Source organism: Chiroxiphia lanceolata, chromosome 15, assembly GCF_009829145.1.
Source record: "Chiroxiphia lanceolata isolate bChiLan1 chromosome 15, bChiLan1.pri, whole genome shotgun sequence".
Taxonomy (NCBI): Eukaryota; Metazoa; Chordata; class Aves; order Passeriformes; family Pipridae; genus Chiroxiphia; species Chiroxiphia lanceolata.
In genome coordinates this window covers 7,188,208-7,200,737 of record NC_045651.1, presented here as the reverse complement: position 1 = coordinate 7,200,737, position 12,530 = coordinate 7,188,208, and the positions used below count along the sequence as shown (strand labels likewise).

At 52.6% G+C, this 12,530-nt stretch overlaps 1 protein-coding gene across 1 annotated transcript in view; it reads right to left on the bottom strand.

The window, feature by feature from the left end:
- Window positions 1–1,433: 1,433 nt before the first annotated feature.
- Window positions 1,434–12,530, bottom strand: part of DPYSL3 (dihydropyrimidinase like 3) — a 31,933-nt gene continuing 20,836 nt past the window's right edge. The window contains 11 exon segments of the mRNA XM_032703178.1: window positions 1,434–2,117; window positions 2,557–2,719; window positions 3,286–3,465; window positions 4,062–4,232; window positions 4,582–4,723; window positions 7,001–7,157; window positions 7,934–8,054; window positions 10,548–10,616; window positions 11,711–11,791; window positions 12,098–12,159; window positions 12,279–12,443. Of these exon segments, the coding sequence (XP_032559069.1) occupies window positions 2,029–2,117; window positions 2,557–2,719; window positions 3,286–3,465; window positions 4,062–4,232; window positions 4,582–4,723; window positions 7,001–7,157; window positions 7,934–8,054; window positions 10,548–10,616; window positions 11,711–11,791; window positions 12,098–12,159; window positions 12,279–12,443 (1,400 nt within the window). The 3' untranslated portion in view covers window positions 1,434–2,028.

The window sequence follows — 12,530 nt, the reverse complement described above, 5'->3', positions numbered from 1 at the left end:
CTCTTTGCCTCCTATTTACCCAAAGGGACACATCCTGTCTGGATGGATTAATTCAGCAGTAAGTAGGTAGTGAAGCCCTCAAAGTAGGGTCATTGCCAGGGGAAAGTCACCATGTCCTGCTCAGTCACAGCACACCCTGACTCGTGTTCTTGCTGTGTTCTTGCCCTCCTCTTCCCCAGCCATCCTGTCTTTCGAGCAATAGGATTTCTGAGCAGGATAGAGGCTCCATGTCTCTCTGCCTTTTGACTTGCCATTCCCAGGGAAGCTATCCAGAGCACCTCCAGTGTTTTCCATTGGTCCTCTGCTCTCTGCCCAGTCCTACAGGGGGTCTGGCACAAGGCCTGGTCAGGAGGGACTCTGTCAACAGCTGTCCCTGTCCCCTGCACAGCACATCACTATTGTTGCGTTGCTCTGGTGCAGATAGGGGTCCACACTATCTGGAGTCCCAGACAAGGAAACCAGCCCTGCTCTTCCTGGGGAAAAAAAATCTACTGCTACAGAAATACCACTGTACTGGCTGGTCAAAAAACCCAAAACAACTTAAGTACTTAAATGGTAAGAACATCACATCTTTAGAAATTCCCCAAAGATTTCTACAATCATCTCTCCCTTCCCCTCTTCCACTGTAAACAGAGGTACAGTTTCAGCATAATCACTACTAGGCAACAGGGAAAAATCTTTAATTACTTGATAGCAGCACTTCACAAAGCTTGTAAGCATGAACAGCCTTTCCCTGCCCCTGGCACAACTATTCTGGCCTGGCCCCTTAAGGACTGCTGCATGGACAGCTTGTTCTGCCTGACTTGCAGGCATGTAAAAATAAGTATTTCAAGGTCAAATACTAAAGAAGGAAAAAAAAAGTGTATTTGTTTAGCACAGCCTAAACTGACCTTTAATTTTTGTAATCTTTAAAAAACAATCACTTTTTTTTCTGCATGCTTTTCAAGCTTTAGAGGGCAATGCCTCTCAGTCTGACAGACACTGCTGGATGGAAGGGGAGCATTTAACTCACAGGTGCCCACAGAAAACAGCCTCCAAGCCTGCCTAGCCAGGATGACCCCAATGCCATGCCCAGGCAGTGCCACATGGAGCCAGTCCCTGTCACCACACAGACGACAGTGCAGCTCTTGCCGGGCAGTCACAGCCCCCAGTGCCCAGGCCAGGCTCAGCCAGAAACTGCACGGACAAACTGAACGGGCTTTTACAAACACTTGCAACTTGCTGTTTTGCCAATACCTTGCCTGAGCAGCTACACCAACCCTCTGACACTGCACTGTGTCATCCTGACAGCCCATTCTTGCAGCCCCTCCAGCCCAAACACCACCCCGAGCCCCTTGTGCCACCCCGGCCCAGCTCCCTGTGGGTACAGCTGGGCACTGCCCCTGCCAAGCAGCAGCCGCCTGAGGAAGAAAAGAGCCAGCCAGCAACACGAGTTGTTTGAAGGAACAACTTTTTTTTTTTTAATAAAGTGTACAAAGTAGTAAAACTCCTTACACGAGGTGCTGTGACAGCTGTTACAGAGATGATTCGGGCTCCCCCATAGGCCTCGTGGTGAAGCGCCAGAGCGTTGGGTGGAGATGAAGGACATGAACACGACAGACCCACCTGCCCCTACCAGCTCAGTGCACCTGCCCTCCCCATCCCACAGCCTGCCTCTGGCCAGACCCTGCCCCTTCGCTGGGTCACCCCACGGGCTGTTCCCACTGTCCCACAGCATCCCACACGCGTTCAACACCAATAACACACTGAACCAGCGACCTGTCCGAGCTGCATGCATACAGAGAGGAAGAGCAAAACACAACCCGACCGAACCCACAACAGTGACAACAACAGAACCTTAAGGCTATGCAAAAACAAAATGAAGCAACATCTTTAAAGCTAGGTAGCAAGTAGCATTTGTGAAACATAAGGCTTGAGGCTTATTGATTCTTCTGAACAGGTTTACTTCTTTTCCTTCTTAAAACACCAATGTACCATTTTTCTTCCTTCGCTTGAACAGGGACCTTGTTTCCTCCTCAGCCGGGACATTTAGCTCAGGGAGGTGATGTTGGAGCGGCCTCCCGGGGGTGCGACGATGCGCTTGCTCGCTGAGCGCACACCTTCATCAACCTGGGTACCTGGGACAGGACGAGAAAGCACAAAGGGAAGGGGGAGAGCAAAGTTAAGAGCATTTTGTTCACAGAACTGAGCAATCAAGCAGACTGGGGTCTTGCAAAGGGCCTCCTGAGACTGTCTGCAGCAACTTGCTCCCTCTCCCAACTCCAGTAGCGACCCCAAGAGCAGCAGTGGCTTGAACATCTCTGCAGATGCTCCATGAACAGACCCACACAGCAAGAGTGGCATTGAATGCTGTGCTGGCCTCCACAGGCACAGTCTGCCTTGCTTCTACTGCAAGGTACAGCTCCAGCCATGTCCTTTAAGGAACACACAGGGTCTTGCCCTGCCTCTTGTGCTCACCTTGCCCCACGCCACCTCCCAGCTGCCCCCTGTCCCAGGAGCTGGGACAGGTGGCCAGGGACTCTGCCCTTTCCCAGCCCAGCTGCCACACATACTCACCTGACAGGCTGAATCCGGACTGGTGGAGGTTCCTGACAGGGGGTGTCTGCCGTGTGGGGGACTCCCTGGTTGACCCCGCAGGAGTGCCCCCCTTGGGGGTGGTGGTGAGGTCAAACACGGGTCCATCATACATGCCCCGGGGCACGGCGTGCATCTCCGCCATCTGTCACCGGAGAGAAGAGGACAGTGGCACTTCTCTGAGCCCAGGGAGCATCATACTCCAGCCATCCCTGGCTCCCCAGTCCCCCTGCAGAAGGAACTTTCACTGCCAGCCCCGTGCCCCCTCAGTCCTGCACTGAGAAGGCCTGGCACAGCCCCACCACCCACCCTTCACCTGCCCTGCATGGTGTGTAGAACCAGCACAACAGCCCAGATGGGGCTCATGCTGCACAAATGAGGGAGGACAAGGCAATTTTGGCCGATCTCTTCATTTTTAACTCAGCACTTCCCTCCACACTCCTGCTGCAGCAGGACAGGATGAGGACAGACATCACCCACTGCTGACCTTGAGGAGCATCTGCCTCCAGCTTGGCACACAACCAACACAACAGGCAAAGCTGCCTACCCAAGCCTCAGCTTTATAAGCATATATTCAAAATACATCAGTCTGCAGCACTGCTTATAGGGTCCAGCAAGAACAGCAGAGTAAAAATAACCAGTTATGAAGGAAAAATGCGATTTGGGTGAGCAGCGTCCCAACTCTGTCTCCTGGTATCCCCGTCTCCTCACCTTCCTCCTGGCTTTGATGCGCTTGTAGACATAGTCAGGGAAAGGGCTGCTGGGCAGGAAGCGCCCGGTCCCCTGGGTCACATGCAGGTTGCCATCCTCCAGCATGATCTTCCCCTGGCATATGACAACCAGCGGGGCCCCACGGAGCTCCATTCCCTCAAAGATGTTGTATTCAGCCACCTGCAGCAACCCAGGGATAATGGTCAGGAGGGATATGAGCACTGCCTGCCCACTCAGGGCGGGTCAGTCCCCACACTTCGCTGCTGGAGTCACCAGTGCGGGGAGAGGACACCTGTAACAGCCTTGTCTGCCTCATAGGCCTCCTGAAGCTCACTAGCCCAGCACAGTAAGAACCCACCAGAGCTCCCAACATGACCCATGACCTGCTGCTTTGAAGCTCAGTGTGAGGACAGAGTCCAAGAACAGAGGAGGGCAGGACTTAGGCTTGAGGTAAGGCATGAACAAAGCACACCGGCAAAGCCAGGAAAAAATTGTGCCTGGAAAAGGAATCCAGATTAGAAGAAATGTGTGCCCTTACACCTGCATGGGCCAGGGTCAGGAGAAGAACACCCAAGCAGGGCGAGAAAAACCCCATGTGCAGAGCCCAGGGCTCAAGGACATCCACAGACACAGCTGGCATGCCCAGAGCCTGGGCTCAGTGACCCCTCCTCAAAGACAGACAGGGCAGCACCAAGCTCCCAGCAGCCAGGTAGCCTTTCTACAGAGCTACTCGCACCCCAGCCTCCAGCATTCACACAGATGAGCACAGGACTTACAGACTGATGGGTTTTTGCTGTGATAATCTTCACTGCATCAGGATCCCATATAACCAGATCGCTGTCCGAGCCCACTGCTATTCTCCCTTTCCGTGGGTACAGGTTGAAGATTTTTGCAGCATTAGTGCTTGTCACAGCCACAAACTGGTTTTCATCCATCTTTCCTGTGGCCTGTTCAGACACAAAGAGAACTAAGTATTCTTTTTGGGGAAAGACAGAGAAAGAGCCCTGGGAAGCACCAGACTCCCTCCCACATGAGGTGCTGGCTGGCTGGGCCCAGGCTGTCAAAACTAATCTTACCACTGGCACCAGACAGGCCAATAAGTGGGGGCACCATCACAGCTCCAGGCTGTTCACCCCAAACCTACAAGAGCTGCCTCTCCTGCTCCAGCTTGGTTTGACTCTCAGAGCCAGAGAGGGGAGAAGCAGCTGGGTGCCCAGCTCTGTGGGGCAGGAGCATAGGTGCATGAGGTGGCAGCCAACCCTGCCCGCTCTGCCCCTTCCCTGGCAGGACTCTCACCACTGCCTTGTCCCAGATGATTGACATTCGTTCCTCTATGCCGTTGGTCCCTTCTGGGATGGCTGTGAAGTTGTCTTTTCCAATGGCTTTCTGAGCAGTGCTGAAGGTACAGTGAGCACTTCCCGAAACCTGCAGGTCACCACTGAGGGGTGGTGGCACAAACACATTGTCAGTGGTGGAACAAACACATTGTCAGTCATTCTGCAGTCAGACAGCAGCAGAGACATGAGGGACATGGATTTCCTCTGGCCACAGGCAGCCCCTGGTTCAGTTCTATTTTATTCTGCACCCTCATTTCCACAGCCCCTCAGCCTTAAGACTTCCACCTGACTCAGTCCCTGGGTCACTTGGGGGCAAGAGACCTCTGCCATGCTGTGCTGCCTGCCTGAGTATGGACAGCATCCTGCACACAAGGGGAGTCAACAGCTCAGCTCCCAGGGAACAGGGTGGCCTTTGTGTCAGGCCAGAAGATATCCTTCCACACCAGGCTCCATCATTTGCACGAGCACAAAGGAAAAATCATCCCAGTGCAAGTCAGAAAACCTATTTTCGTCAGTTTGTCAGGTCTGCTGGGGAGAGTCCTTCTGCTACACAGGGAGGAAGAGGTCACTCTGCTCCAGAACTGTCCTGTACAACCAGCCCTTGTGTCATGCACTGCCAGCTCCTGCACCCCGAGGGCAAGCACAGCCCTCCCTGGCCCCACGAAAGCCTGTGGCAGTGGGATGGAGGGAGTCAGGACGGTCCAGAAGCAGCTCTCTCCAGGAGGCCCAGAAAGATGAGACACCCTGACCCATCCCACTCCTCAGGAACAGGCAGAGCCAGAGAGCTGCCAGCAGCCAAGGCAAGCAAGGAGCTGTCCATGGCTCCCTGAAAGTCACCCAGCTGCTGCCGAGTGCTCAGGGAGCAATGGACAGGCAGCAGCTGGGAAGTCATCACTGCCAGGCAAAAGGAAGCAGACCAAGGCAGGCCAGCTCCTGGTACTGCCCATGAGAGGCAAGGGGCCTCCAGCACCCAGACAGCGCAGACACAGCAACTCTGCTCGAGGCTGTGAATCAGCTCTAATCCACTGTTAATCTCCACCTTCCTCTGATAATTTCTGCCATATGTCTGATGGACTGCACAGCCAGAGGCCTGAGCTCATGACACAACACGTTTCCTAATCTCCACCAGATTTGTCCTGGTGGAGGAAAACAAGCCATCCAGCCCAGCTGGAGCTTCACAGCCTCTCCTCCCACTGCAGCCTCGCAGAAAGCAGTATGGCAAAGGTGTCAGGATAGACACCTGTGGGCTGCAGGGACTAAGACGTACTCATCTCTCCTCTGAGGTCTGGAGTAAATTGGAAAGGGAGGATTAGAAAGCCAGTGAAGGAGTTGGGCTCACTTTTCCCTCCCAGTCGCTATGACCTGCACTTATATAACATATCCAGACTGAGTGGAGGCATCTCTTGGTCCTTGACCACAGCAAAATCCAGGGTGACCTGCATACTCAGACCCCAAATGCACCTCTCTTACACCCAGGTATGGCATCTCCACCCTGGCACAACCAGGTTTATCCTAACGTGCCCTGCTGCAGAGACACCTTGTACTGACTGCATCCCTCACTCATCTCAGCAGAGATGTTTCCAGGGTTACCTCAAAGGTCATTTCCATTTACAGCTCCCCCATTGTCAGCCATCCCCTGGCTAACACAGACCAGCCACCACACGATCGGTCATACAAATGCAGGGTGAGGGGGTGTGTGATGGACACAGGGCACGTGGACAGGGCCAGGAATGTGCTGTGTCCCCACAGCTGCTGCACGGGCCTTGCCAGTGAGAGGATGGAGTGTAACTGTGAAAGGTCACAGCAAATTGCTGAAGTGCTTTTACTGTCTGTCTTTTTTTCAACAAACCCCTTCCCCACCCCCTCACCTTCAGGGTGAAAAAAAGACCTACCATCCCAGCCAGATGTGCAGGAGCTGCTCCTAAAGGCCTCCTGCACTTTGCAGGCTCTGCTACTGCTCACCTGTACAGGTGTGAGAACACATCTGCTTTGTATTTGACTGCAGCTCTCACCAGCCTGTGATACTTGCAACCCTTTCATGTTCTCCTGCAGCATCCCAACCCAGGCAGCCATTCCTCACTTCTCCAGCTTGGTGAATGCTTCTGTTGACAAGTCTGTGTTAGCTGGTCCTCATTTCTTTGCCTTCTTCAGGGCATTTAAAATGGTTCATGACTACCTGTCCTGGTATTTTTCTCATTACTGATGTTAACCTCATGGTACCTCCCCTGTCCTCCCTCCACTCTCAGGGATAAACCACTACAGCTTGGAGTCAGAGCCATTTCACCAGTCAGCTCAGTAAACACCTACATTGAAGTGGTTCATACTGAACTAACCTCTTCCTTCCCCCCAGCAGCATCCCCAGCAGAGCTGTCACTCACCTGGCCAGGAGGGAGTTGATGTAGTCAGGAGTTGTTGGGTCTGGGCTCAGTGGCGGAGAGACCACAAATGCTGCAGCCTTGGCCCAGTTCTTGCTCCAGTAGTGTGTTCCATCAGTCCCCAGACTGGCTGTGATGGGCTCACCAAACACCACAATGCCTGGAAAAGGGCACAGAAAGGATGCTGTTTCCGTGGAGCCTGCAGGCATTCTCTGCTCTACAGCACTACTGACAGCCCAGAGAACACCCAGACCCATGTCGGGCTGTCCCACACTGCTGGCCTGGGCCTCTGGTGCTGGGACAGGCAGGAGAGACAACAAGTCCTACAAACAAGTCCTGCAGCAAGTCTTGCAGCAAGCCCTGTCTGCCATCACCATAGGGTCCTCCTGCTCCAGGGCACAGATCCCAGTGCACCAGCCTCCCCCTTCACAGCTCCCGGGGTGGGGGCACAGAGCCCACTGAGCACAACTGTGGATATGCCCACATGCCTGTTGGGAATCCCTGTGCTCCACCTCCAGTGACAAATGGAGCCCCCAGCCACCTGAAGAGGCATCCAGGTACCTCCAAGGGGCCAGCACTTCAAAGGGAGGCCAGAGCTATGTGCAGCAGCTCAAACCACCAGCAATGTGCCTGGAACAAGTGTCCTCAGCAAGCCCTTCACAGCCACAGATAAAGTAGTGTTTAAAGCATTGCTCCTACCTGTGCCCCACATGATGTTACCTGATGTGATAACAGGAGGTGGCTCTATGTGGCCTGGTGCAGTGTCCCCCTACCCTTCATAAGTCAGGCAAACCTCCCCAGTAGAAGGGGAAGCACTGGACAGTACTCCAACCATGGTCATGGTCTTGGCAAAACAACCATGAGGACACAGGGGCCACATAATCCAGGATCCTGGTGGCAGCAGCAGGGCTGAGTGCAGCACCAGCTGCCACTCACCTTTTTTTCTGGCTTGGGAGATGAGGTCAGCAGCACTTTTGCTCATCACTTTAGTCACGTAGAGAGGACAGTTGGTCTGGCTGGCAATAGTGATGGCCCGGAAGACAGCTTCTGCTTCCAGCTGGAAGAGAGGATGGCACACAGCTGCAAAGGAGCACTGGGTGGGCAGGGAGGAGCCCCTGCTCCTCTCATCTCACCATGGATTGCACCCTGTGTCCTTGCTTTTACCCTTGACTCCCCAAGGGCAGGTTAATCAGGGAGATCTGAGGGGGGAAGCTTCAGTCTCCCCAGGGCCTGGCCCAAACCACAGGCTACAGCAACACAATGCCTGGAACAGGAGCACTGCCTGGACCCTGCTCCATGCCCAGAACAGGAGCAGCACCTGGACCCTGCTCAGGGGCCAGCAGAGCTGCATCTGCTGTTTCTTCCACTGCCTGGTTCCAGCTCTCTTGACAGCTCAAGGAGCCCAGAGACTGCTGCACAGCCTGCCAGCACAGGCTGACACCAGGCAGCAAAGGGTCAGCCCTTCCACAGCACTCCCTGCTCCAGGTTGTCCCATGGCTGCAGCAGGTTTAACCAGATGTCCCTGCCACCCCCATGGCTGGGTGCAGGGGGCCATGCCCTGGCAGGCTGCTGGCACTGGGGCCTGGCTGTCCTGCTGCTCACCCCAGCCTGCTGACACCCACCTCGTCCCACTGTCCTGCTCTTACTGGAGGGCGGATTTCCATCAGGAGTGATATCTTTGGACTATTACATCAGTCTGTGTTCAGCCTGAGCTCAACCCCAGAGTTCTGCAACTGTTTGCTCTACAGTTTGGCTTCAAGCTTTGGAATGAGGAAGTTCAAAACAGAAGCCTTAAAAAGACACCACTGATCCAGCCCCAGGGCAGCTCCTGGGGCTGTGCCAGCTGAACTATCCTGGGGCAGAAGAAGCAGAGCACTGCACCCAGACACACCACCCACCCATGCCTCTCGTACTTCTGCTGGGCTATTTGCTGTACAGTGAAAAGAGGTTTTTCTCTTCTGCTTAAAGACTCTTTAAACAGAAATTTAAGCAAGAGAACAGTTTTATCAGCACGCTTATGGACTGCAGTAGTTGGCAATGCTTAACATGTGGACAGGAGCAAACAGCCATCACTCAATACCCTCACAGCAGGTTACAATCTGGAGCAGCACCATCCTGTCCTACCTGGGCATCATCATCACCACCATCACCAGAAAGAAAAACGTGTCTTTAACCCCCATTGAGGTCCCTCCAGGACAGAGCAGACCCACGGAGCCACAGATCACCCTCCCAATGCTTTGCACCTGTGGGCTTTATGGGGTAGCAGGGCCATTTGTGTCCCACCTAAACATTTTCCCAGATAGAATGTGTTGTTGAAGAAGAACATTGTTTATTTTCAAAGGCAATGAGATTTGGATTTGGTTGAACAGATGATATCTAGAGCGTTGCAGTGTTCTCAGTTGCCTTATGCTCTAATGGCATTTCAAGATCAAACACTCAACAATGTTTTACTGACTCTGGGTGAGATCTGCAGCGCTGTCTTATGGCAACAGGACAGTTCTCAAATCCTGGCACAACCACAGCATCCCTTAATTGCACCTTTGCTTGCCAGCTAGTGGCAACAGGTTAGTCATAAAAATAAATGGCAGCTTACATGCAGAGGGACTCTGAGCCACTGTGTTTGACACTGAGACTCTTCCCTGTACAAGAAAATGCTTTACACTCTCGTACTTCTAAGAAAATAAACACTCTATTACACTAGGCCATGTATGTTGTTACCAGCCCTAATATAGCCAACTCTGTACACTTTTAATTTGAGCCAACTGATTTTATTTCAGTGGGCCCTGAAGTACAAATCCATCCCTGTGCTTCCCTGCTCGGCTTTGTTATTGTACCAAATTCTTACTGTTTTCTTCTTTCACATGTTGTGGAAAGTTAAAGCACCTCTCAGCAGGGAGTTATCTCAAGGAAACCTATCTAAAATTAGACTCAACTCAGATTAATGGACCAAACAGAAAAATACCCTGCAAGCTAAAATTAGAAGTAATCTAATTAGTATTCTGACAATGATTTGTAACCAGGGAATTCCCCCTCTCCTTCCCTCCCACTCCTTCCACCAATGGCTTTGTCCATCTGACTCTCAAACATGCTTTAGACTCTAAGCAGATATAAAAGCAGAGAGAGGCTGGAATCTGTCAGCACTCAGACATGTACAGTGAATTCTCAGAGAAACTAAAACTCATCATTTCATTCTTCTCAGGTCTCTCACCCCCATGGAGTCACCTATACCAAACAAATGCCCCCAGTCCAGCCTTAAAGGCTGCTACAGCCATATAGACATTTTTGTTGATTGATTCCTCTCTGTGAGACTCAGAACAAGGGCTTCTATCTCCGCTGGGCAACTTGAGCAAGACTGAGAACTGTTTGTCACAAACATGCACCTCGTTCTTTCCTGGGCTGATGATGAACCAGACAGCAATGTCTGTATAAATGGATACCCCTGGATGCACACACACACACCCCTGCCACGATGTTTGTCTGGCCCCACTACCCACACTGAGCCCCACTGTGACGGGGGCTCAGCAAGGCTGAACTGTCCTCTGCATCTTACCTCCTCAGGTCTGCTCAGCACGTGGCCCTCAGGGCCTGTTATTCCCATCTCCAACATCCTGGCTTGTTCCTAGGACATCAAAAGAACAGAGAGCTTTTACAAGACTGAAACCACCAACCAGAAAAGCAGATCCCTTCTGTGTCAAGCCCTTCCCTCAGGACCATCACTACCCTGTGTCCTGTCTCAGCCATGGTGAGAGGCTGATGCATCCTCAAGGGGTTTGAGAGAGAAAGAGGAAGGATGGGGAAATGGGAGGGCAGACACTGACTGAAATCTCTTCAATGAAACAAGCATAGTGTAGAGGCAAAAAAAGGGTACAAAACTCCTCAGCCTTTCCAATTCCCAGGTTTGTGAAGTGCCACCAATTAATAGACTGGGGGCCTTTTGTGGTTAGGCTGATGCTGAAGCAGAGATAAACTCTAGCCAATACAATTCCTCTGATCACTCCCAGTTTTCATGTGCAGGAGCCATTCAGTTGTGCACTGCAGCTCTAAAAGTCCAAAGAAAACCTGATTTTTGTAGTCTGAGAGGATGTTCAAAGAATGACCTCTCAACTCCTCTCATGAATGACCTCTCATGCTCCTTCAACTCCCAAGAATAAGAGACAGAAATATCAAGTAATTGCAGAGCTTAATTTAGCAATGTCTTCTGTGTCTTAATGAAAATCAAAACATTTGGACTTTCTGTCATCCAGCACCAATTACAACAGAGCAGGCGAATACAGACTACTCATCTGATCACCAAGCCACATCCCTCAGAATACTTCCTTGCAAATCCAGCTTCATTAGGCAGCTGCTTGCTTACAGGGAGAAAACTCACAGTACTTCTCAATGCACTTTACCTCTCCTGACTCATTATGTGCAAAGCAAAGGTCTCTGCCTCTCCACACTGAAAAGAGCTGCAGCTGGAGTGAACATACCATAATTGATGGCTACTCTCTTCCATTTAGATAATCACTAATTCACTATTTCAGATTCACTTATGTACAACATATTAAAAACAAAAAAAAACGGTGCTAAATTTGACATTGCTGCTGAGCAGCAAAGATACCACCTTACAAAAGACATCCATGCAGCTTTAGAGCCATTTTGCTAATGTCCCATACCAAATCTGCCTGGGGTAGATTTTCAGTCCCTGCATGCCTGAAGTAGTTAGTTAGTTACCTGTGCAATTATATCGCCGTTTTCAGCATGAACTTGGGCTATGGCACCCAGCTCTGCCAGGCAGCTGAATATCTCATACAGCTAAAAGAGAGACAAGAAGAAATGATTCCTGAGCAGGTAGCCCACAGCCCTGGCACCTCCCATGGCCCCATAGCTGCCAGGGCCTGGTGCTGCCATGCCAGGCAATGCTCTGGCCGTGCCAGGACCAGCTTTCTGAAGGATACAGTCACCAGCAGGTGCTCTTGGTGATCTCCACACCAGATCTGTGCCGTACAGAGCACAGGAGCTCATCCAGCCCACGGCCACAGCCTGGGGCAGCCCCGCACAGGCAGCCACCCCCCACTGCCCCTTCCATCAACACAACCACGGCAGCAAAGGGGGTCTCACCTCGGTGTTGGACATCTGGTACAAATCCTTGTAGGCCATGTACACCATGAAGGAGTTAACGCCTGGGGCAGAGCAGAGAGGAGAGAGGGGTGGTCAGGCTGCCTGCTCCAGCTGCCCCTCGCCCTCCCCGGCCAGGGCACAGGGCTGGCCGAGGCTGGGCAGGGAGCAGCAGGCAACAAACCTTTCTCCTGGACGATGGTGTGCAGCTCCTGCCGGACGCGGTCGCTCCAGCGCGGGATGTCCACGTGCAGCGCGTAGTCACAGCAGGCCTTCCCGTCCGCCCACTCCCGCCACCGCTCCAGCGCCTCCGACAGGCTGGACTCGGGCTCTGGCACCACATGGTCCACTGCAGGGGCACAGCAGAGCAAGGCCTGGGCAAGGGTTCCCCAACCAGGCCACCCCACCATGGCCTGGCACCTCCACCACCCCGGGC